At 43.0% G+C, this 26991-nt stretch overlaps 1 protein-coding gene across 1 annotated transcript; it reads left to right on the top strand.

The window, feature by feature from the left end:
• The first annotated feature begins 12037 nt into the window (after nucleotides 1-12037).
• Nucleotides 12038-21526, top strand: LOC119115179 (sodium- and chloride-dependent GABA transporter 1-like). Its single transcript, XM_037239459.1, has 15 exons — nucleotides 12038-12416; nucleotides 13383-13766; nucleotides 13880-14011; nucleotides 14113-14213; nucleotides 14447-14556; nucleotides 14657-14789; nucleotides 16691-16825; nucleotides 16915-17018; nucleotides 17242-17366; nucleotides 17492-17604; nucleotides 18288-18419; nucleotides 18501-18603; nucleotides 18801-18901; nucleotides 19046-19213; nucleotides 19287-21526. Exons 2-15 carry the CDS (start codon nucleotides 13535-13537, stop codon nucleotides 19704-19706), a joined length of 2109 nt encoding a protein of 702 aa, XP_037095354.1. The 5' UTR covers nucleotides 12038-12416; nucleotides 13383-13534; the 3' UTR covers nucleotides 19707-21526.
• The last annotated feature ends 5465 nt before the right edge of the window (nucleotides 21527-26991 follow it).

Genomic DNA, 26991 nt, shown 5'->3' with positions numbered 1-26991 from the left:
GATGTTACTGTGATCGTGGAGAAAAGAAAAAAACTCATGCATGGAGGTAAGCTTGCCATGTGGTCCACAGCACACAGTATATCGTAATAAAAAGAAACAAGTTAACGTAACTTAAACATAACTGTCTGCCTGCCTGTCTGAACTGTCCATTTGTCTGTCTGTCTGAACTGTCCATCTGTTTTATTAGACCAATTGTCAAATATACTTCATCTATCACTATTATTTTTGTGTGAATTATTGCTCATGTTGATAATTTCACTTATGACATACAGTCTGGAGTATTTATTTACTGACCCAAAAATCTGTACACACACACATATATATATATATATATATATATATATACGTATATATATATATATATATACATATACGTATATATATATATATACATATATATATATATAATTTATTTATTTATTCATTTATTCTTCTATATCAAAATATGTGCCGTATCTTCACAAAGATCGACAATAAATGACTTAACTGTGAATCCAAACGAAATAGCCACTCACAGAATTTCCACTCAGCAGATGGCGCTGTTGACTTAAAAGTCCTCTCAACGTAATAGTTGCGCAAGGCTGCCTCCGGAAATCCAATTTACCAACAGTGGGGTAGGTGAGAAATCTGGGTCAAACAAACCAAGCAAAGCACTTGCAGACACAAGGAAATTGAATAGTACACTGTGCAAAACATTGCTGGTTTTTTCGTGTTCTTTAGAAACGAGGCCATCTCAATCATTTGACTGTCTGTCTGTCTTTCTGTCTGACTACGGCAAGCAGCAGCAGCAGCAGCAGCAGGCATTCAAAGTGACAGTGATCATGCTGGTTTCTAATGGGATGCTAATGGGGACTGGCACAGCTTACAAGGATGCGTGCTGCCACTCAGAGAACTCACACAGAACATGCACACGTACGCACACGTTCTGTACAAACATGTTCTGTTCATCCCACACAATGCCTTGACAAAGACCTCACATGGCTGACACGCAGGTAGTATAGCACAGGCCAAGGAGGAGGGGAGGAGCTGCAAGTTAAAGATGATTTGTGCTGCTTGTCCTTGTGTCTCTCTTGGCTACCGCTCATAATAAAAAGAGTATAACTCTTGTGTGGGAAGCAGCAAAAATGAATCGCCATCATTAGTCCAGCACTTGTAACCCGGTCAGACATGTTTGGAAAACTGAGTGTATTCTGGAGGCTGCCAGGAGTGATGAGCAGGAGGGCCCGCTTTTCGACATAAAGCCTCTATTTGATTTTATTTGTCTGCAAAGATTGGAAGCAAGCATATGCCATGTGCGCTTTCATTGGCCCTCTCCACCAATTTCCTTTTACAAGCGGGGAGGGGGGCGGCTGACGAAAGCGGCAGCCATTTCTTCTACATGGCGCAATCAGACGGCGCATCTCAAATCCACAATTCACCGCACACCGTTTTTGAGTGGTTGCCATAGAAACTCTGCTGGGTAGTAGCGCTTAGAAAATGAGAGATGAGCGGGGCTATTTCCCCCCCCACCACACACACACACACAATTCCACTCCACCTTCCTCTCTGCATGCCACATTTGGTCCTTGGAGTGACTGTATCATTTTCTATTCTTTGTCTCCTCCACCAATCAGAACCACAAGGAGGTGGGGGGGCGCGGAGGGGGGTGGGTCACAATCAGAGTTAATACATGTACATGGTTTCTTTTCAACGTCATTCTTCTGTGTGTGCAAGTTGCACAAGCATGCATGCACATGTGCTGGCGCATCTACTGTGACACAATGCACCTGTCAGACGGACATTTGGACACAAGTGAAGAAACATGTCAACATGTCCGACGCAGGTGGCACTGAATCAGCTGGCCGTCGACATGGACCGCTATAAAACGGCGCGCAGCCCATTTGCAACACTCATGTGACATAATGATCGGGTTTGACATGCAGCTGAGCTCCAAGCATAGGTCTTATGCTTCCTCCTCCTCCTCTTCCTCCTCCCCCTTACCCTCTGTGTCCTCAGCTCCTTGATTGCCGAAAGGGAGGAGGGAGGCTGAGCCTGTCCTCCTCTCTTTCTTCGTCTCATCTTTCTTTCTGTCAATCTATTTCTCGTTTTCAGCTGCCTCCCCCTGACAAGCAGGCCGCCAGCAGCTCCTGGCAAGGTGGGCTGTGACTTTGTGGCAAAGCCAGATCCAGACAAGCGCTTCACCAGCTAGAGGTCAACAGAAATTGAAAGGGACGTCGGAGAGGGCGGGCTTTGCTTTGGATCCTGGCATCGGAGCTCTAATGAGCCAGTGGCCACGTTGTGGCGGCTTTGCCAGCCGGGTAGAATGTTTTCCACGCCACGAGACAACCGAGTTGTGAGCAACGTCTTGCTAGTGACCCCCAAAATGTTGCATTTGACACTGCAGGGTGTTTGAAGTACTTGAAAGTGGTCTTGCTCTTGAGACTGGACAAAGAAGACTCCCTTTTTTATTTTTTCAGACCAAAAATTTGGTGAAGTGCTGCACCTCTGTATCTCATGGTGAATTTGACTGGAAGTCGATATGACCAGGATGAAAGCACTGTGACACAGATCAATTAATATTTGACTAATAGGGGAACCAACCCTCAAAATATGCTTTGTAATAACGTTTTGTTTTGTGCAGTCCAACTAGTCAAAACACATTGTTCTGATGAATGTTTTATTCCACCTGTTTTTATCCACCTCAGCAGGCGGCCATTTTGCCACTTGCTGTCAACTGATAATGACATCATCGTGCCAGGTCTTAAGTCACAATCAATCACAGTCCAGCTTCAGAGAACTGATGAGCCATGTGACCTGGCAAATGAGATGTCATTTTCAGTCAACAGCAAGTGGTAAAATGTCTGCCCCGTGAGATGGATGAAAACGGGTCCACAGTGAGGGTGCATACAACATATCATTGTTAAAAAAATTTTTGAGGGTTTAAGTCACTTTATATGCCAAAGATCTACTGATCTATACTGTGTGATACCTGTAATTGACGTGTATTGTCATCAGAACACAAGTCACTTGGGGTTGGGTAAGGACTCGTCAAAGTGGTCGCGATTGGAGATGCCAGTCCAGCCGCATGCAAGCATGCATGCATGCATGCACCAGCGCTCCAACAATAAACTGTGAGAATAAACACACATTTGCACAAACAAACAAGTAGAAGCTCCCCTGTGTCCCCTGTAGTGCCTGTAGCTATGTTTCCCTTTGAGTTTGATTTGGATGCAATAAACACATTGCTTTCCTGTGTTGGAATACGCTCTTCTCTCTTGTTGCATGAGGTCATGCTCCAGGCCTTAAGCATCATGTGTTAATAACAACATTTACATGTCCTTTCCTGATTGTATGATAACTTCATTGGATGATAATTAGCTTACATAAGGCTATGTGTACTGTAAAGATTTTTTTTTAACTTGCAAAATACATAAAGATTAACAGCAAAGCAGTCAGGTAACGCCAAGATGTCTTATAAGCCTGTGCAAACGCAGTTGAGGAAACCTGCCGATGACAGTGAAAATCTCCTTGCACAGACACACAGACACACACACACACACAGAAACATTAACACACAAATTTTGGATCTGCCGTTCACTCAAACAGCTGCACTATGAAATGGAATCCATTACCCCTCAAGGGTTGCGACAATGTTTCAGAATTCTCTAAGTGCACCGCAAGTCGACTTACAGTCTATCTACTGAGTGCAGACAGACAGAAGCATACTTACAATTTGGACTCATGAATGTATCAAACCACATTTCAGACTGTCATCATAATGCAACTTTACTCATTATTCACTAGAACCTCATTTTAAGCCACAAACATGGCAGACATGACGCTACGGCAGTTAATCGTCAATGGGGTGTAGGACTGGATACAAGATAATTCAATATTTTCCATGGGAAGGCTGATTCTAAATCTAAAACTACTGCTGTCCTGGACTGAATTGTGTTCAACCACAGACTCTCTATCAGACACTTGGAAAAATATCTGGGGTGAGTTTGACAGCATTCTTACTACGTTAAAAGTTTTTTTTGTTGTTGTTGTTTTTTAAATATATAAATATACATTGGTATATACAATGGTAGTCACGGAGATTTAAAAGCAAAGCAGTATTAACAATGGAGAAAATCAAGTAAGAAGTTTGACCTTGCAAGATACACACACGACCACGGGAGCCCAGAAGTCTCATTATTTGCAAAACAATTGACAGACCAATCTGGGGCTTGATGCCAGAGGCTCGTTCACAAAATAAATTAGCTTGAAATTCATTGCTTGCGCAGACAGTGTGTGTCGCTCGCCTGCTCGTATGTGTAAACACTTACACGAGCTGTCACAAACATACACGCAAGTCCCCTCATGCCCTCACGTTGTTCTCAGCCATGCAGCCTAAAAAACAAGAAGGAGACAAAAAAAATAAAAAAAACACCTTTCAGTCTGTGCAACCCAAGTCCAGCCTTGGGCCTGCTGGGCTCCACTGAAGTGTGCTGTGATTTGACAGGGCCAGTGACGAGAGGCACTGTAAATATCCCCCTGTCATGTGACTCACATCATGGCCTCGAGGAGCCTACTAAAGGTCAGTGTTTCCTGATGCCATTACGACAACTAAATGAAGTCATCTCATCTCTTGCTCATGTCTCATTTGAAAGGGAGGGACACGTCGGAGGTGTTGCATCAGAGCACTCGTGTGGACTATTACAAGCCGGCATATGTAGAGAACATACGTGGGGCTTGTTCCACAAGGTCATGTGGCGTCTCTTCATGTGCACCACCGATATGAGCACCGGCGGCCATGTAGCGTGTCCCGGGTTCGTCCTCCCGCGTGTCTTGTCTGACAGTGACAGCCTGCGCCGACATGTTTTCAAAACGTCACTCATGGAACAAAATGTGATCTATGGCCTTCAACGCAGAACGGTGAACAATGCTACACGGCTGTCACAAACATCACGTACTTATGTCACCTGTGGTATTAAAAGGCAAAAGGAATGTTTGGGCTATTTATTTTTCTGAATTTCTCTATATGCCATAAAAAGTTGTACGCGTGTTGTTGTTTCTAATAAATCAACTTCAAATTTTAGCGAGAAGATAACAAGCTGTATTCAGGAGAAGTTTTAGAGAATTAAATGAATCACTTATATTTGTTGTCAACATTTAATTTATCATGAAAGTAGAAGCCTTCAAGAAGTTTCCTGAGTTTAATTGTGTCTCCCTATTTTCAATTTTCTGAGATAATATCATTTGAACTAGGGAATGAATTCATGATGTGTTTCATCAAAGATTCATGAATCATTTGTTTTTACAAATTCGCATCCAGCACTACCACGATCGACACCGTTGTAACATTTATGAGCACTAACGCTGTTGTTTGGACAGATTGTGTCTGAGTTTGCCCCAGAGAAGAAAACAACAACTGCAAGGACATGTTTGACCAAACATGACATGTCACTTTGGGGAAATTGCACAGTGAACAGGTTTCTTCAAAACAGAGCAATTTACGAACTCTATTCAATCAGATGTGAAAAAACGGTGGGTGGCGATGGCCACTCATATGTCATCCTTCCTGAATTCCTTAACGCTTTCTTAGCTTTAAAATGCGTCATCATTGTTTGCACTTTGTGTGTTTCCATTTACAGATTCTCCCGGTATGAAGTCGTGTCCATGCTAGCAGACGACCGGGAAACATTTTTGAAGTTACCTTTAATCATTATTTGCAGATTTGAAATATTTATATAGACTATTGAAGAAAGCTAAAGCCCTCCAGTTGACACCATGCTTAAGCAATTTGACTGTCACAGCTGTGGTCAAGCGTAAAGTCAGCCGTATCCTGATTATCGTGCCAGTAAAAGCCTCGTTTAGCATGTTTGGGAATTTGGCGAGTGGCCATGTTGGGCATTTTCTTTCATACGTCCTCAGTACACCTGACAATTTGGTGTTGGAAAGAAGACTGAACCTTGTCATGCAATTTTGTTGAATGTGATCAAGTGGTTGCGGTTTTGACGTCATCGTACTTCAATCAATCAATCAAGTAACGAACAATCACGGCTCACTTGTTTTCTGAGTTTTTGGTCATGTGACGTTCACAAGCATGAGCGTTGCGCTGTGACCACACTGAAAGCTCTGGTGATTGTATACGCCTCTATATTATTAGCAATCAGTGGAGAAGTGGTTTGAGGTGGATTAAAGCTGACGTCAGAGGTAAATGCAAATGTTCTTCTCCTATCTTCATGTTAAATCTCTGCATTGGAAGCTTAACCGGTAAAATTTGTTCAAATGCATTTGCCCATTCTTGCGAGTGCTGGAAGGATTGCGTGGTCTCACCGTTGGAGTGGAGAACCAGCTCCCTCAGCTTTGAAGATGATAAACCTTTTAGAACCATGACAAGTATTCCCCTGCATTTTTGCCTGACGAGTAGCAAAGACTTGACATGGCAGGTAGCAGGAGCAACATTTTGGGGTACGATAGTCCTCTCAACACACAGACAACATGCAAGCTCTCGCTTTCACGTCTACAAAGTGACAATATGCAGATGAGCCTAGCCTAGTATTTTGCCGCACAATGTCCATGTCAGCGGCAGACGGGGCTGCGTGGCACGAATAGGCTGCAAGGGTGAGACACCTAGTCAGTTTCCATAGTGATGTGGCAGAATGGAAGGGATTATCAGGTCAGTGTGCTGAGAAAGGGTTGCAGCTCGCACTTAAAGGACTCCACGTCTCGCCTCCCTGCAATTTGGTGAGACTGATGACGGACCCCTCGTCTCACTTCCTTTCTGTGTTGCCTAACGCATATAGGCTGTGCACAGTGAAACCCGCAAATCCTTTTTTGCACATTCAACTTATAGGGCAGAAGATTGGTATTTGGTTTGCATTCAAAACCATCGCTTCCTATAAATATCACGTAAATGTTGAAAATGTAAGGCTTTCTTTCAAAATGAATAATAATATGATAAAAAATGCAATACCTCAATTCAACTCATTTCAGAAAAATGGCTCTTTGAGGCTGCATTGGGAGAAAATGCCACACTGTGCTGAAAATGCTCTGCCCAGGTTGCGTAGAACTAGCTTTGGCTAGTCCGATCACCGCTAGGAATGTCTTAAAGTTATATCAGCGACACTACAGGACTGGTGGCTCATCGAGCAGGGCAAGGGAAAGAAAGCAGTGACGCAAAGTGAGGAGCTGAAATGTGTCCTAACAAGAACTCGACGTATTATGTACCACAAACAATTGGAGAGACGTTGCAGTTGTTGCAACAACCTCGCTGTGCCGTTCATCATAATTAAAAATGACACGTATATAAGATACGTCTAGTGCAAACAAACAAACAAACAAACATATTTTCATGATAACATACATTTCCAGGTTACTTTGCTTAATTGGATCTTTTCCTGTGCTTTTTAACCCCTAGAAAACTAATTTACATCATTCATAGACTTTTTGTAGCATATAATTAATCATTTTCACCGATAGCTGCGAAGTGATCCCAGTGGAGGGTGGGTCGAAGGGACCGGGGAAGAGACGGAGATTGGTTTAAGCTGTTGCCTAGCAACCCATGTACAAAATTTGAAGCGATCTAGTGCCCCCATACTGTTTATCATTGAGGTCATGTTTATACATTTTTATAAATGCACACCGTATGCTAGTTGTCGCTTATTCATGAGCAGGTGAGTCAACGCAAACATGCTGTTCACTTTATGAAAATGATGCTGCATATTTCTACAGATTTGTGCAAAGCGCAATTCTTAAGAGTCACCAGCAAAGGAATAAGCTTGTCTATTTCAACGCCAGGATTCTTCTTCTTTGAATATGACAGAGGGAGAAACCATCAGAGTTTTTAAAACAGCGCCACAAATTTGGCAGGTGGACTCACTAAAACAGGGTTCGGCAACCCAAAATGTTCAAAGAGCCATAGTGGCCCAAAAATACAAAATATATACCTGTCTGGAGCCGCAAAAATCTAAAAGACTTTTATAATGCAACATAGACTGTCAATACATAAGTTGCATGCCTACTATTAAAATAATAAAAAAATAAAATAATGGTATCCATTTGATCATTTCTTCTTGCGGCCCATTACAGTTCACGTACCTGCATAGCAGCGCTGTCTGTTCGATATCGGTCACGTCACACGACTCATCCATCACAGGCAATTGAGAAAAAGCTGGAGCTGAATTGATGTCCTTGATTTGCTGATCGGTGATATTGTTTGTGCGGAGAGGCATGTCACTCATTTTCTGAATGATCTCGGTTTTGTTTTGGAAGTCCCAAAATACGCACTTTATTATCTCCCGGGCTGCAACAAAACTTTGGAGATGCAATCCACTTCTTGAAAGTGTTTTTTCGGTCCTCAAATTTCTCCACCAGCACTGCAATTGCACGTTTCCTCTCAGTTGCAACTGGGTGATCGGCAGCAAATTTAGCATGCGTTAGCTGAAAATGTCGCTCCAAATTGCTCTTCTTGTTATTTGACAACTTCACATTGCAAATCAAACATGCAGGCAATGCTTCAGCATTGGCAATGAAAGCAAATAGTTCAGTCCATTCTTTCTTAAAGCCTCTGTTCTCATCAGCAATCCTTCTCTTTTTGCCTTTTGAATCCATGGCCGATCACTCACATACCTGTTTTCAACTCACCTGTGCCGTGTCGCAGGTTATGACGCAATTTTGCTAGGTGGCGTCAGTCTTAAATTCGGTATTTTTAATATATTTACAACTACATACATTTTTACAGCACAAGCATGGTTGTGTCGTGATTACCATCTGAAAACCATATTTAAAAAAACAACAACAACCCAAAAAAAACCCCCATATTTTTCCATTTTCACGCATTTTTGCAAAAACCCTAGGGAGCCGCGAGGGGGGTGCTAAAGAGCCGCATGCGGCTCTGGAGCCGCGGGTCGCCAACCCCTGCACTGAAATATCAGAAGACAGCTGACCTCATTGAAACCCGCAATATTGTGCCACATATGCAAAGTATGTCTGACTAAAGCGGTTTGATATTAAATAATAAAAAATAAAAAACTGTCTTCTCAGCGTGTTTGCCTGATTGGAAATTGTGGTACGCGCGAGCGTGTGCGTGCGTGCACACGAGAGAACGCAAGACGAGGCTTACGAAGAAAAAGGCGAGACGGAGCTGCTGGGACACTCACTTCATAACAATTTAGGTCATGCTAAACAAATGTTACGCCAAAGGAGAGTGGGCACGTAAGAGCATGCTATACAATGTGCACATCACAATGTGAGCCACATCCAATCGTGGACGACAACCACGCCGGGCCTCTCCGTTCAGCACATGCGAGTGTGAGCCATGCATCATTTCCCCGATGGAAAATGCGTGTTGTGAAGACGCAAGTGGGCCACTTCGGTGTTATTATACGCTCGTGCACGGAAGCAATGGCAGTTTGAGGCTGATGGGAACAAGGACAACGTAATTCTGTGGGATCACATCATTAGACATATTTTTAGTCTCAATACCTTGCTGGCGGGTGCGCACCTTTGTGAATATTTGGTGTCGTGTTTGGTATGTGACGCTATTTCATTGGACTGTATTTCCTTTTGGAACCGCATTTCCATAATTATGGCTTGCGGTATTAACGCTGTTTACCAAATCGAGGTGTCTGGCGAGAGTCAAAAGGAACAGTGATGTTCCACATTTACTTGTTTACATCGTGACTGTTTTTAAGAAAAATAAAGGGAAATAAAGAGTGCACATTTTCAGCAGGAGGAAAACAAGTTTATGACAATATGAATAAAATATGGGGGATGCTTTTGATTAGCATATTAATGGGACATCATCATGCTAATTAGCTCATCTGTGGCCTCATATTGCACAGAAGCATTTGGGAAATGCGACTGAATCGCAACACTGACTCCAAAGGCTTGCTTGAATCAAATGTATAACCTGAGAACAATTGCATTTGTAGGATTTTTTTTTTTTTGTTTTTAATGTAAGAATAATATAACAACAAAAAGTGTAGATAAATTGGCAGCAGTTAAAATGTTCATTTCCCAATTATTTAAATGTTCGCCAGTGTTAATGAAATGCTCTCACTTTCACTTTCCTTTTATTGTTTGTTATTTTTCTTTTCAATATAAGAGTTGTATTGAATAAATGTTCACAAAGGCAAACCACTGTTTATTAGAAGCTGCAGTATAAACTGAATAAATTATATATTGATCACATTCAAAATAAAAACTTTAATAGATTCTTATAGTATGGCCCACAACCGGGATTTTTCATCTTTTTATCATGACCTATTTGTTTCCTGCATACCTGATTATTCTAATGCATTTACTTATTTTTCACACATTGGGAAGAATGTGACTGAGTATTGCAATGTTGCATGTTTCTTCAAGTTTTTACTGTGTTTACGTGTGAATATTTTTTATTAGAAGGAATACACTCCCGGAGGTCGATGCTAATTCTTCATTAGCATGTCAAAGGGATTTCACATTGACGTTAGCATAGACTGGCGATGTTCAGAAGGAATTTTACATATTACAATTAGATATAGATATTATAAGTTCTTCATGTTGTGTTTGGGTTTCCAGTAAACTCCAGCAGGGGTGTCATTCAACAGCCTAAAGCACACCTAGTGACGGCATAATCCCATAACGTCACAAGCAGCATGGTGCATTCGGTTTAACTTTCACAATGTTAGGAACTTGCAAGACGCACCACATCCACTTGCACATTTATCGTTTTTCTGCTATTATGTTTTTAAGATTTTGAGAAGTAAAATCGAAATCATGATTAATTACCTAGCTCTAGGGCACCTACACCATTCAATTAACCTAACATGGATTTTTTTGGGAATGTGGAAAGAAGCCACACGAGCTCTAGGGCACCTACACCATTCAATTAACCTAACATGGATTTTTTTTGGGAATGTGGAAAGAAGACACAAAGGAAGGCTGGAGCTCAAATTTCAACTCCCAACCTCGATATTGCGAGGCAGATGTGCTAACCAATTGTGCACCGCACCGCGTGAGGGTACATAATGTAAAATAATGATAGCATAGTGGAGTCGGCAAAGTGCAATGGTAAAACACCCTGCAGTGCATTAAAGTGACAGAACAAGTCATCTTGGCCTAATGAGGCTTACATCCAACATACCCATAGAAGCCAAATGAACATTTCCAAATTGGTGGATTGCAAGAGCAGCTGGTGGCGAGGAGGTCACATGTCACCAGCCTATTGGACATGCCTGTGCGCTCAATCAGCAGGTGTGTAAACATGTATCATGTTTCACACCGCAGGGCTGCGGGGCCGCCGGCCACCCCAGATGGGATTTTAAATGCTGCGTTTCATGTGGTATCATTTAGTAGGTTAGCTCACCCCTCATTGCTTTCACCATCTGGTGCTCTGTCAGCTTGTGGTGCAGGAAAGACGCTTCTTCTCACTGCCAGGACCTCAGTCACTTGACACCTCAATTCAGGCATTTATTAAGGGTGGGATGCTTTTATTTCTGTCAAGAAATTGATAAAATCAGGCAACAAGTGTTGGGGTTGCAAAACTACAAGTCAAGCATTTCCTTTTTGGTTTACATTTTTTGGTGGGATAAAAATGAATGCAAAGAAATGTGTTAAAAGATTTTATAAATCTAATTCCAGACTTCATTCCTCATCATCACCTCATTTTAGGAGGGCAGTGATGTGTCTCCTCCCTTTATTGACCAGCTGCTTTCATCTCAATCTGCAGACAGCTGCTGACTGCTTCCCGGTCGGTCCAAATAATGAGGTTTGTATCGTACCCTTGCCACATACCTCCATTGTTTTGTTTTTTTACCTTGGTGAAATTCATCTTGTTGCTGAAAGGGGAGCTGGATGCATATTTTGTGACACCACACGAGTGAAGATATATTATGGAGCCATTCATTGTCAAATGAGTATCAGGGGAAATAAAGCAGCGTAATACAGCGTAAGAGACGACTTAAAAATATTGTCGATGTTTGGATAAAATGCTAATGTTCAATGTTGTGATTGGCTTGAGGAATACAACAATATGAGAAATACAAAGGGTGCAAGTTTGACGTCAATGCAGCCTATAGATGAAGATGAGGAGGAAGGGGGGGTCGACTTTGAGATGACATTGAGGCTGTGTAGATGGGAGTTGAGTCTCTGCTTGTTGATGTTAGACAGTCGCACAAGAAGGCATAGCGGCTGCTGCCTGCGTTGATTCATCCTCCTCTTCTTTTTCTTCTTCTTCATCCTCTTCTTTTTCTTCCTCCCTTTGGTCTTTTCAGCACCGCTCCCCGGCTGGACAGCTCTTGCGCTTTGGACCCCTTGGACGCTGCATGGTCCCTTTAAGGCTTTTAATGGAAGTAAAACCTATTGATGTTCCAAGACATATTGGGAGTTTACAACTTCATCCACAAGAGGAGGTATCCACACAGATTCGGGGCAGGCTGCGAATCCTCCACATTCACTCCACGTCCACCGTGAGTATATGCGCCAGGTGCTGCTGTGTGTGCGCGTATATGCGTGTGTGCGGGCGCGCGCGCGTGTGTGTGATCGCGCGTGCTCGCGAGCGTTCGGAAACAAATGTCTTAATGTATGATTATGATTGTTTTGCGGCAGTGAGTTATAGCACAAGCAATGCATTTATTTGTGCGTGCGTGTGTGTGTGCGCGCGCGCGTGTGTGCGTGTTGTGCGCCTCTACGATACATTTAATACAAAATGAAAAAAGGAAAAATGAGCAGTAATCTTGTTGAATGTGCGGTTGCATTATTGTGCTTGTTTTGCTAATAAGTCGGCTGGACGGCTTGGAGCGATGCGTAAGGCTTTTACGCATTGGACATCCCTTTGTCTCCACGGTGTGTTGTGTCTCCCAGCTGGTGTGAGACCTCTCTGCGTGCACACTTTTGGAAAAAAAGCGTCAAGAGAATCTGCAGGTGGTAATTGGTGGATAGGGCTTTATTATGATTCCCACAGGCTCATCGGAGATTTGCTTCCGCGCGTCTTGCGCTTGCAGTGATTTTTCCAAGTTTTTTCCCTCCCTCATTTTTGTGATTTATTCGTTTGGTGCATTAACTGCCAGACTTTTTTTGTCTTGTGAAAATAATTAGGCTTTGATTGCCGCTCGTTTGAGCGCAATTGTTGTCTGCGTTCACTCCAATCTATGACTTTTGCGTCCGTGCGTGCGTGCGTGCGTGTGTTCGATTCTAATATGAATGGAACGTTTTTCTTCTTGTTGTCAAAGGTCCTTATTCACACTCGGTTCTTTAATGTCTGTTTGAAATGCGCATATCAAGGCAAAGTAGATTTGACAGTTAATTGGGTCTATTGCGCCAAACGAGGGGTGCATATAATGCGGTGCAAAATGTGCATACAGTGCTGCCTCATGATGAGCCGGTGCGGCCCGCCTGAAAAATGAGACCAACTGCTCTATTTACCATACCTGCAGGTTAACGGCGACTGACGATCCGTGTGTACGCGGACTTCTTTTCATCACGCTCGCTCCAAAGATTTGGTGCGAAAACCGCGAAGCTGTTGTCTACGTGGACCGGTGCCGAAGCCTACCGTCCTACTGCCAGGGCCTGTGCCAAAGCCAGAGACATGGCAACCAACGGCACCAAAACGGATGGCCAAGTGACGGAACTGAACGAGGTGGCCGCCAATAATGACAAGCCCAAGTCGCTGGACATCAAGCCTGAAAATACAAAAAAGGAGTTGCCAGCTCGAGAAAAATGGGGAGGGAAATTTGATTTCCTCCTGTCGTGTGTGGGTTATGCAATCGGACTGGGCAACGTGTGGAGGTTTCCTTATCTCTGTGGCAAAAACGGTGGAGGTAAACAACCTTTTTGTGTGCTCCACAAGCAAAGTTCCGCCTCATGATTGCATTGACATGCAGGTGTTATTGTGCTGATGTCTGACTTGATCCACTCTTCCATCTCCATCCAGGGGCCTTCTTGATTCCCTATTTTTTGACCCTCATATTTGCCGGGATGCCATTGTTCCTTCTGGAATGCTCCCTGGGTCAATACACCTCAATTGGGGGGCTCGGTGTGTGGAAACTGGCTCCTATGTTTAAAGGTATAGCTCATCTCCTGATACATATTCAAACAGTAGTAATGTATACAGATAAGTGGAGCGTTTTTTTCACGTTTGTGTGTGTGTGTGTGTGTGTGTGACAGGTGTGGGCCTTGCAGCTGCTGTCCTTTCCTTCTGGCTTAACATTTACTACATTGTAATCATATCCTGGGCTATTTATTACCTGTACAACTCCTTCACCGCTGTAAGTACACAAGATAAAGATGAAGGATTAAATCAGACACTGGCAGAGCTAGCGGGGGGGCTGAGAGGGCACTGGCCCCACTGAAATATATTTGGAACCCCCCCACACACACATGCCATTCCAGATCATTGACACTTGGGTATCAATCCCCCCCCCCCCTAGCTCCGCCAGTGGTTAAACAATCCAATTTATGAATCACAGGCACAATTTTGTGCATGTGTGTTTTATTCCAGGATCTACCATGGAGCTCATGTAACAATCTATGGAACACAGAAAAGTGTTACACAAATTACTCCATTGCAGACACCACCAATCTCACCAGTGCAGTGGTGGAGTTTTGGGAGTAAGATATCATCCTCCTGTAGCCCTCGATGAATCCCTTGGATAAACAAAAGGCCGGCAGGCTGTCTAACAGTCGTATTGTCACTCGCTTTGATTTATAGGCGCAATGTGCACGAAATGACCGATGGCTTGGAAAAACCGGGCCAGCTTCGAGTGCCACTCGCAATAACCCTGGCCATCGCTTGGGTTCTCGTCTACTTCTGTATCTGGAAAGGGGTCAGCTGGACAGGCAAGGTAAGACGTCGACATATGCGCATATCAAGAGCTTTTTGTGCTGTGCCGAGTCCCAATCGGAAGATTGATGTGACCGGAATGCATTATTAATCAGTCTAATATTGCCTCATACATGATTTACAATTCAAGTCAGAATTGTCAAGATGAATTTCAACAAAGCGGGAGAAAACAGTCGTGCTCACAATCCAACTGTGCCCCACAGTGGCTCCGCTAATTCCAAGCCTCCTGACACTATTAGCGCTGCGTGTGGATCCGTGATAGGAGGAGCAACTATCAGCCATTGGTCGCAATCTGGGTTTGTCATGCCTTTTCTCTCGGAGCGGTTCGCCTCCCCTCACAGGCCCACATAGTCATTGTCACGTGACCATGGTAAATAAAATTAGACTTGGTCACTAAACATCATATTTCCTCGGCACGTTTGGCAAATAAATAGCTCGCTCGCATGTTGTCGGGAATGTACATGGAGAAGAGGAGATGAGCGAGATGAGCTCAGTCAGGCTTCAGCAGCTTTGGTTGTTTAGTCTGACTATTGAAGACACATTAAAAGCGGGAGTGAGTTTACATTTACAGCACATAATGAACCGTGGGGAGAATTAATGGATTAACTGTGACTTTCTAAGGAATGGCAGAATCTCGTTGTGACATGATGTGATGATGGCATTTTGGTGTATTTTCTCTCCCCCGCTTTCTGGTTTTGTTCAGGCATTAAAAGAAATGAAGCAAGATTTAAAATGTTGTAAGCCAGTATACGTTGAGTTCCATGTTGATTACCTCTTGGCAAATTGAAAAGAGAACGTAAACATGAAGTGAATCTGTTATTGTTGTCAGAATTATCAGTCTTAGTTCTTTCAGAGCAAAGGTTCTGAGACCGGTGTTATTAAGTGAAACGTATGAGGCTGCAAAAACTGTAGTGAGCCCGAATGCCATTACCAAAACAGTATTGTTACTGTTATCTTGCTTGCAATGATGCGGGACAGAAACCCAATACAACTTTCTGCTCAAAGTTTGAACTTGGCACTTTTTTCCCCAAAAACTTTAATTCTACAATATTCAAGATTACTGGTGTTTTATTTCCTGTGAAGGAATTATTAAGGTGCAATTTATTGCAATATATAAAATCCATGTTTTGGAATATGTGTAGTAATTAAATGGCCTTAATTTCTTTGCTCATGAAATCGTTATTATTTATGTTGATGAATGTGTCAATATTCAAGTTCATCACACATGAATTGGACCTATCATTAATTTGCATTTTTATGTTGTCATGTTCGCATGCACTTACTCTGGTTATGACCAATATGGATTTGGGACATGATTCTCACATGTTGCGATTTGGGTGGGCTTTAGCATTTTAGAAATTCCAAATCCAGGCCTTCATATTCAAGAAATAGGAAAAATATTGGTAACTTTTTTTAAATCCAAGATCGCGATGACAAATGTCTACTGTCATGGAGGACAACAGGAATCATTTGTGTGTGTTTTAGTTTTTGCGTTCAATAAACTCGTAATCAAGAATGATGTTTAACTGGATTTTTCTGGTCAATGTTACAAAATTAAACTTCCATATTTAATTTTCTGGCTACTTATGCGTTGTTGTCACTGTATTTTACTTATATCAAGACAGATTGGTTGTTTAGTCATTTGTCTACGATGGCGAGTAGCCGTTAAATGAAAGCGGCTGGTCATTAGAATGTTTGCTCATTCTAGTTGGCTTACAACTAACCAATTTGCCAGAAAACCCCCTCTTACCAGTTATGCCACTCGCCAAGACCAAATGAAACTGAATCAACAGATTTTCAGCAACAATCAGTTGCTCCCAGTTGACGGAATTAAGAATCAGTTCATCCATCTCAAATTGTGCACTGCTGATATCTCGCTGATGGTCGCTTCACACTTCACAGGTGGTTTACTTCTCGGCGACATATCCCTACTTTATGCTCTTCATTCTCTTCATTCGTGGAGTGACCCTGCCCGGAGCAAGAGAGGGAATTCTCTTCTACATCACGCCTGATTTCGAAAAGCTCAAAGAATCCGAGGTAACGACAAGCTAGCGCTATGGGATCCTCGATGGCGGGCATTAGTGGACAGAGCTACCGAATCGGAATATTTGTGCTCCTCTTGTCAGGTATGGCTGGACGCAGCAACCCAAATCTTTTTCTCGTACGGATTGGGATTGGGGTCACTTATCGCTCTTGGAAGCTACAACCCGTTCAACAATAATGTTTACAGGTGAGACGGTGTGGATTGATGTTGGCGTTTAAGATTAATACAAGACAGATTCGTGCTTTTGAAGTCTGTGTGCTAAGAGAAAATGAAACATGATTGCAATCTGTGTTTTTCCCGAGCAGTGTGGCTCTGTGTCACATTAATATTCAGTTGCGTTTGTTTCAAAGTGATGTAATATGTTTTGTCCACATGCAAAACGCAATTTTTCTTCACTTGCTTCCACTAGAGACTCTATTATCGTTTGCTGCATCAACTCATGCACCAGCATGTTTGCTGGTTTTGTCATTTTCTCCATTGTTGGCTTCATGGCACACGTGACCAAGAAGGAAATCGCCGATGTAGCGGCTTCAGGTAACGACTCGTCTGTCTTTGTGTGACAAAGATACACCACTAATAGAGCCACCTTGTTTAAGGGTTTCCATCCTGACTTTCAGCATGAGAATTGATGGAATGTGATTTTGCTATTTGCTTTCCAGGTCCCGGCTTAGCTTTCCTGGCATACCCAGAGGCTGTAACCCAGTTGCCTGTGTCTCCACTGTGGGCTATTCTGTTCTTCTCCATGCTGCTCATGCTGGGGATAGACAGCCAGGTAAGTGGGATCAGTAACAATCTGCTCATGGACTGACCTAAATAGTCAAATGCAAATATATCACATGGCAACACACCCCCACCCCTGCCTGCTGCGTGATAAGCATGCAATTTGCTTCTTCTGCACAGTTAGAGGCGAGTTTTGACATTAACTGCCAAGATTTTTTTTTTTTTTACAGCAATTTTATCACCTCTGTGTGCCTGCAGGTTTCACTGCCTGCTATTTTTTATCCACATATTGTGATATCACAATTCAAAAGCAGCAGAAGAAAGCCTTGAGGCAGCTGTGCTGTATGTGGTGATGAGAAAATGAAGCTTCAAATTCGCTTTGTGAACCAGTTGTGGATTTTGAGTCCTCTAAATGGCATACTGAAAGTTCACGGACTTGAAATTTCTTAAACCCCTTTATTTAAACCAGCAGTAACATCTAGAGAAGTCAATGCCAATACCATGACCAAGTTTCATTTTCCCATTGGCTTCATGGTCATTTGTCATCCTGCCCTAACCGGAACACCAACTAAGTCTGATTTAGAAAACGTAACTCTGAACATGCGAGCTGAAATTAGAATAGATATGAACACGGTAGAGCAATAAATTCACAATTAGCAATCAAGTACAAATACATAGCAAGATTTTTGTACAAAATGGCCTTTCATCTCTGTGCCTGCTGTTCTCGTCCTTCAGTTCTGCACTGTGGAGGGCTTCATTACTGCTTTAGTGGATGAATTTCCCAGAGCGCTCAGAGGTAGACGAGAGATCTTCATCGCAGTCGTCTGCCTGGTGTCTTATGTGATCGGCCTTTCAAACATCACACAGGTACGGCGGGCAGCTTTCTCTCCAACCTCGTATGGTGTGATATAACGCTGACATTGCACAACTACATTTTTCTGCCAACAGGGTGGGATTTATGTGTTCAAGCTGTTTGACTACTACTCTGCCAGTGGAATGTGTCTGCTCTTCTTGGTCTTCTTTGAATGCATCTCCATATCCTGGTGTTACGGTGTGTATCACTCTTGTCTCACTAAAACCTCGACATTGTTCATTCATTCAGTTGGAGGACACTTGAAAAGGGGATAAAACTGTTGACCGTCAAGGTCGTGAGTGCTCACTCGTCACCTTGCCTCCCTCATCATCATGCGTGGCAAACCTGCAGCAAATTGAAATAGATTGTTCACCCTCCATTTATTTGTCTCTCAGGCGTGGACAAGTTCTACGACAACATCCAGGAGATGATCGGCTACAAGCCTTGCTTGTGGTGGAAGCTGTGCTGGGTGGTGTTCACCCCCCTCATTGTCGGTGTGCGTGAGATCAGTACACTTGACGTGAAAAATGAAGCATGGTGAAAAGTCAATATTAGCTGCCCGCCGCCACGTTGCGATGAGACGCCCGCTACTCGTCATTGGTGTCACGATCAAGCATCAAGTGTCTCATCTCTCCCACAGGGGGTGTTCTTGTTCAGCGCCGTACAAATGGTTCCGCTCACGATGGGAGACTATGTGTTCCCAGGCTGGGGTCAGGGAGTGGGCTGGCTTATGGCACTGTCTTCTATGGTTCTCATACCGGGATACATGATTTATATGTATCTCGGCCTTAAAGGCACCTACAAAGAGGTATGAGGATTTTGAAGTTTACTTTGCTTAAGTTTGCTCGACTGTTTGTAACCAGTGTGCATTCCTCTGCCAGCGACTTCGGATAATGCTTCAGCCTCCAGCGGTTGTCAGGCGGCCGCAGGAAAACGGACCCGAGCAGCAGGTGGAAACCAATACTGCCAACTTATCCAGCCCCGTTAATCCCGCCAACCCCGCCAGCCCGACCGATCCAGTCCCCGCCAACCCGGCTCCAGTCAACGCAAGCAGCCCCGTAGCCCCTGCTAACCCGCCGGCTAACCCTCCCGCCGCTGCCACTAGCCCTGTGACTTGTCCCACCATCGTGACCACCATCACCACAACCGCCACCACTACGGCCAGTCCGGCCAGCCCTCCCACAACAACAGTCAGTCCAACAATCCCTCCCCCAAACCCAGCGCATCCAGCGGAGCCCGTTAACCCGCCAAACCCAGCCAGTGCGACCTCTAACCTGACCACTGCCGAGGCCAACGTGTAGACAACGAAGAAACCCTCTTGGAGCACGTAGACAAACGAGAACATTACAACGGACTTACTTCCAAGATTTTAATTGATTCACCTACCTCCGAGGGCAATACCTGATCGAAACAGATTTTCCAACCACATTTCATTTTCCTACATTTTCAAGCCAACGGTGTCCTATTGTTGGTATGCATTCCGAAAATATCAAAGACTGTTAGTGTGCACCGCTACAACCATAAATCTGAGTATTAAAAAAAATAAAATAAACATACTGTGTAATACTGTGAGAAAAGAAAAAAAATAACTAGAGATATAGATTAGAAGTATGTTGAATATCTTCATAAATCGAGTAAATACCTGTGTGAATATAGTAGATGAAGTAGTGAACAAAATTGACATTGCTGACAACAGCAAGGGCCGTGTCAATTTTATCGTGGATGTTTACTAAATCTCACACAGTTGTCTCTTTTTCAAAACGTTGCACTCTGTGAGGCAAATTGAAGGCTAGAGCGCAGTCGAGGAGCTCGTGAGAAAGCACAATGCCAATAAGAAGTTAATGTTTAGAAGTCAGCTGGAGCGATCCAGTCATGTTTTTGTGTGAGAGAGACTGTTATTTTTTTCCTTCCTTTTTTCAGTAAAAAAAAAGAAAAAAACTTTTATGTGATGGAAACATTTTTAGAATTATTTTTAGGAGGTTTTATACTCTATGTTGTCGATGTGATGGAGGACCAAATCAATAGGCAGACATGCAAAAACGATGCCATTTTAGCATCTGGTTGGCAGAAGCACAGGGTACGAAGGAGTACACAAATAAAAAGGAAAAAATAAAAAAAGCACAGGGTTAGAGAAAGTGATTTACTAACGTGGACTATCCCTTAATCCTGACAGTCAGCGCTGTTTACGATTTGCATGCTTTCCTCAGGAACATCAGTGAAAAATGTCTGAAATCCCTGACGAAAAAAAAAAGATGGCCTTAAGCCAAAACATCAATTTCAACCAAGCCGTGGTCTGTTTACATGACTGGGCGCAACAACTACAACAACAACTAAAGGGCCACATCGTACGCTAGCACAAGAGCCTGGACCAACTCTGTGTTTGAGTCATGACTTTTCTGTACCTGTATGGATCAATATTAATTTGATCAATACATGTATTCAGCAATACATACGTAGATGTATAAGCGCAGGCCAGTAAGCAAGTGGTCTGCTTCTCTTTTTGTCTCTGCTGTCTTTGCTTCATTTGTGACAAGCGCAAAGCTTTAATTTGCCCAGACGTTTACCATAGCGTGTTAGCACCATGCTTGTTAACTTCTGCGGCAGCTAATGCGATAAAAGAATCGGGTTGGGAAAGTAACACGTTCACAGTGCAAAGCGAAACATCGGAGAGGGAATGTGAAATGGCTACAGTTCATGTCCTGTGAATTTTCATTTATTTGTATAAAGTTACTCTACCACAGTTTTCTCTGGAAGTTTGTTGTAAATCCGTACTGTGTAAACATGTAACTGTGAATGTCTGTAATACATTGGAAGTTAATGTCTAAATGTTGAAGAAGAAGAAAAAAAAAATGGAGTTGCTGTTTTCTGCAATAATATTTTTGGTCACAGAAGCTAAAGCACATATCTGACAGAAATATATGAAACGACGAAATGACAATGAAGATACCGATGATTATATTAAAAATAGAAACTATGTCTAGTAAAACAATATTGTTTTGTATATTTTTAACTGTCTCACTGCCTAATGTAAAACATTATATAGACATGATATGTATTTAAATGGTGTCAAATGATAAAGCACGATTGTTATGTTCTACAAACAGAAAAAGAATGAAAAAAATAAAGAGTTCTAGAAAATATGATGACAACGTGTGCTAAGTAGCAGTCCCAGGATTTTTCAACACTGTTATCAGATGAACCTCTGAATCCTGCAGTAATTGGCTATTGTTCCATCTCGTGATGTTTAAAGTATTTCTATTCAATAGTTGATCACTTTTGAGGAAATGTGGGACAAATAAAAGCACAACAAGGCATAAAGTGGAAATAAAATCTATTGTGTACGGGTCTTTATTTAAAGCTTGATTTTAACCACAGAGGCAAAGAAGTGAATGGGCAAAGTAAGGAACAAACTACAGACATCAAAAGGAGAACTAGCCGATGTGGGCTATGGTTAAACAGAGCGACCTCGGCCAACGAGAAAAACACCACCACCAAACAGCTCTTGCCCTCGGGCCCTGCTGAGCTCACCGACCCCCGTGTGCGCTCATGTGCATGCGTGTATGTTCGTGCACGCGCTTAAGTCGTCTCTTCCAGCTCTCGCAGTCGCTGCTCCCATTAGCGTCCCGTGTGATAAAAGAGATGCTACCAGCTGACAGCATCACAATGACTCGCCATGGATCAAAGAATGAGATGTCCCCTCCAGTTGCTTGTGGCAAACGGCGTGTGTGTGTGTGTGTGTGTGTGATGTGAGTTGGGAGGATGGAAAGAAAGCTGAGTTTCAAATGACCCGGGTTTGAATAAAGCCCCAATCGCAGCCGATCCGGACCATCGAATGAGGATTTAATTGATGATTTTACTCCGTGTTTTGCCGCTCCGCCTGAAAGTTTAAAGGATGTCTGGACTTCCTTCAGTTATGAGCAATATTCACCAAATGACTCTCACTAAAAACTGTTCATGGTCATCAACTGCCTGAAACGAGCAATCCTCATTGTGCAATTTGATTGGTTATTTGAGACACAAAAAAATATTCAATGTGACTCAGTGTTTTCTTACTGGGCAGCCCGGGTCCATTTTGCGTCCAGATCACAGTGAGGGGACATTGTTTGAAATTTCTTGGCACTTTGCTGCAACCCTATTTTTAAAAAAAAAAAAAAAAAAAGTGCTCGCAGTGTGGCCATGAGAGAGGACAATGGAGAAGCAAACTGATGATCCATGATGCTTTTATGAAAGGATGACAGAACACCGACGCTTATGAAGTCGCACAAATTCATCCTTTAGCCCGCTGAAAGCAAGAGAAACTCATTCTGCTGCAAACTTTAAAATACTGATCCTTATTTCCACTTTATACCTCTGTTTTTACCCCAATGCCAGCCTGCCGCTTTTTTTCTTCATCTTCTGTATTTTAATGCTCTATTGGTGCCATGTTGTGGGTCAGTGAACCTGCACATATCTTAGTGAAGATGGTATGAGATCATTTGTGACATTTTTCCTCTCATGCGTTGAATTTGGCCTAGACTTCTGTCTGAGGTACGCTCACCCGAGAACTCAAAGCAAATACATTAATGAGTAACTAATCTTTGCAGATGCATGAATCTCCATATCAATGTAATCAGAGGATGTTGTGTGCGTGGCTATTTCCAGAAAAGGGTCTGAGAGGATGTCAAGCATGCAAAGCCTCTCTGCATACATGCTAATCGGGCACCATTTTCTAATGCGACTGTAAACTTGACTCAAATAAACTTCTCTCGCTCTCCTTTTTGTTTTGTTCATATGCTCATGCATGCACCCCTATGAATAATGGCTGCTCACTGGGACATGTGAAAGACTGAGTTTGCCGTTAGCGTCTGTGATTTTGTGACATTGGAAAAAAAGCACAGAAGCTCCAAAATTGCACTTCTGAAGAGACAAAATGTGTTTCTTCATCATGGCTACACACAGAGGTGACACCTGCCTATTAGATGTGCTCTTTAAAGATGCAAAATTAGGCAGCGCAATTTAGAACAGGTTTGAAAAATCCTATTGTGTGTACCCAATTCAACTTTTTTTCTTTCTTTGTTCACCACTAACCACTCACAACCTTAATGATGCAAAATAAAAAATAAATAACTGAACAGAAAACCGCAACACATTAATACGGTAGTTCTGTGCTCCAAAAACTGTTCTGATACTCTAATAAGATGTCATTCATGCAGCCTGACACATGGCGCATACGCTTTTAGAGAAGCACAAAAAAGCTCATTCATTACTGTGTCTGGCTTACTCTCTTCCTTGAACGGCGCCCACACAGGCATATGATGATTAAGAGGTCTGAAGGCCCCCGGGGGAGACTCGGACTCCGGGCAGCCGTGAATCATAGCTATGATGTGGCACATGCTTTCTATTCTGATTTGTCAGCGAAGTTTGGGAGCCGTGTTCACTAATGAGTGATCAAGGCCACAACAGGTACGGCCACCCCTTCCTGGAGTTTACAGGGGAAGGCACCCAAACGCAATGCACATTGCAAGGTTAAGAGTCAGTGAGGGTCAAAATGGAGTAAATACAAATTGAAATGGACAATCACACTTGTTTTTTCCCTGTGCATACAAAATAAGCGCCCTAGAAAGGGGTGTTTGCGTCATTGTGGGAGTGAACACAGCCGTGACATTTCAAAAGCAGAAATAAACTCTCTTAACAAATACTTGCAAAGTTTCTCATGGTTTTCTTCTATTTAATTTGAAAGGAAAGCTCGTGTTATTTGCTTGAGTTCACGTCCCATTTCTTTTGCAGGAAGACAAATCTGTGTGCTGAAAGTTCCTGCGAACTGCCAAACACATCCAAGGGCAGTGTAACAGGAAAGGGGGGGGGGGGGCTAACATAGCGTGTGACACATCACACCCTATCACTCTGCCTCACAGATGACCAGCCGCTTGCGTATGCCGCATGCATCGCTGGATCCCAAACCAGACACTGTCAGGTGTGATAACGGTATGAGAGGCAAACCTACTCGGACGCCTCTGAACTCCCCTGCCACCCCCTCCCAACAATTAATCTGATGCTGCAGCCACAGTTTGGTTGTGCACTACTGCAATGAGCTGCTTTTTCTTGGGGTTAACCTGCTCTGACCCAAACTGTGCCCAACTGAGCCACTTTGGACCAGCGAAGCGATGCCAGTCAGTGAGGGTTGAACAGAGACAGTAGTTGTGCTTATTCAATTGAATCAAAAAACATCTCCCCTCTGAGGAGGCTTTGACAGACCATGACGACGGCGTGTGTGTTTAGCCGTACGTGTCATACTAGACAACTTAAATAATAGCAGAGCAGTAATGTGTTTTTTTCTTTGTCCCTAAGCTATTGTATATTTGCACACAACAGAGGCTTGAACATTTTTTTTATTTTGTCATTTGTACCCTTTGGTCCCTCCACTGTGCATTTGACATTGGAGGTGCATTTTCCTCCAGCACAAACTCATTATTTCAATCCCCACTCTGCAGTAGACAGGCTCGGCCCCTCTGACAGCATTTTATACTCTTCTCTTTTTAACCCTCTTCCTCCCTCCTCTCTGTCACTATTTCTCCCACTTAATAGAGACCTTTGTTTTTGTCTGCAAAAAAAGCTTTCAGCTGTGCTATTTTCTCTCTCTCTCTCTCTCTTGGCCTTCTCTTGCGAAAAATGCTGAGCGGAAACCCTGCGGTGAGAAAAATATATATTTCGGCATGATTGCATCAGTTATTCAATAGCAATTTCAAGAGAGGCAGTACATCAAAGATGAAAATATCAAAGTTGAGATGAATGAAATATTTTTGTAGCTTTACTCAAGAGGGAAGAATTGATATTCATTTCTTAAAATTAGCCTCCGCCCGCTACCTGCTCGATTCCTCCCCAGACCGGGTTAACATTCATTTGTACGTGATGACACAAGTAAATGACGGCAAGCACATCAAAAAGTCAAGGCTAGGATCGGCGCGCTTGCGGCATCTTACATCTTCTTCACTCAACTTGTGATCATTCGTAGTTGGTTACATTTGGATTTCGAAATTGAAGCGCAAAAGCCAAGCAGATTTGAAGGTAGCCTACTATAAGGACACCGGGATGGATGCCATGCAACAATGGGATGGTGGAAGCGAAGAGGAAGTCAGCGAGGAGCAATCCTGTGCTGGATTCTTCGCTTTGATCTGGAGTGCGGGAAAGCGAGCGTTATGTAACGTCTTGGGCGCACACATGGCTGACTGTGTGACTGCCAAACACACAGAGGGGGGGAGTTGTAGTGGGTTATGGGGGTGCTATGGTAAATGGGAATAGAGTGTGTGTGGTTGTTCAACACTGGCAAGGGGGAAGAGATATGACCACGGACGGCGGCAGCAGATTGGACGTGGGAGTGGAAAATATTGCTGCTCAAATTGGTGTTGGGTCACTTTCCTTATTAAAGCAGCTCAGTCAAGCGAGCATAACGTCGGCCTTAACGGACCTCTTAATGAGACATGAAAATGCCCCTGAGTGACGATGGCAACATTTAGTTCATGCGCATCGCCATCATTAGGGGCAAGTGGGGCAGTGGCCCACCAGATCCATCAGATGGATCGTGTCGTGCGGAAAATAATCTTGTTACTTTGGAGTAATAAGAATTCATTTGTAAAATTATGTATGGGAATAAAATTATGATTTGATTTTAAAGCTTTTATTTAGACTACACAAATTTGATCACCTGATTGGCAGATATTCTGCATTCTATGCAAAATCTGTGATTGCTTGTAATGCTATAATTTGTGAATGGATCAATGATATCATTGAAGGGGCCCGCAAAATGACATTACAGCAAACACAATCTCGTTCACTCTAGAGTGGGGGTGTTATTTCCTCCCTATATTCATAAATAATTTAGGGTTTTTGGGGGGGAGGAGGGGCGGTCAGGTTCATTGTGAGGTAATTTTTAAGGTTTAATTATCCATCCGTATTTCGAACCGCTTCATCCTCACACGGGTTAATTATTTTCCCAATGTATTTCAAAATGCAAATTTTGTGGGCGAGGCTGCAATTAATTGTCCAGTAAATGAATCATTTAAATTGATTGATTAGCTTGTTCCATCTTCTGATCGGATTGGTTGTCGACTATGTTTTTAAATGGCTGATTGGTTCCAAAATCCCGATTGTGTAAATCCTACATTTATTCATAATGGAGGGACGGATGGATGGACGGACGAAACGCAAAGATTAGATAGGCTGGGGGTTATTGGCTGCATGTTCTTGCATACCAGATGGCCTGCAAATCAATCATTAACACATCAATCAATTATGAATAAATGGATTCATCGCCAAGACTATCAATAAGAAATACTGTGCAGACATGTGCGCGGTGCCCCTGGCCAAACAATGGTCCAAATGAGTCCAACAATAGAGGTCAAAGTCGCACAGCAATCACCTTAAAGGAGACATGTATCGGCACATGCGTGAAACATGTGGGTAGGGGGCCCCACGAGCAGACCCCGGTCAAGAAGGAACTGTCTGAGCAGGTGGGAGGAGGATGTGAGGGGAAAAGAGTGATCAGTAGTGAGTTGGTGGTGGTGCGCCGCTGAAAGCTGATGTTGAGACGGCCTGACAGGGTCTGTTTGT

This window comes from Syngnathus acus, chromosome 2 (genome assembly GCF_901709675.1).
Source record: "Syngnathus acus chromosome 2, fSynAcu1.2, whole genome shotgun sequence".
Taxonomy (NCBI): Eukaryota; Metazoa; Chordata; class Actinopteri; order Syngnathiformes; family Syngnathidae; genus Syngnathus; species Syngnathus acus.
Note: the sequence above shows the minus strand (reverse complement) of the source record. Positions and strands in the feature narration are given on the sequence as shown.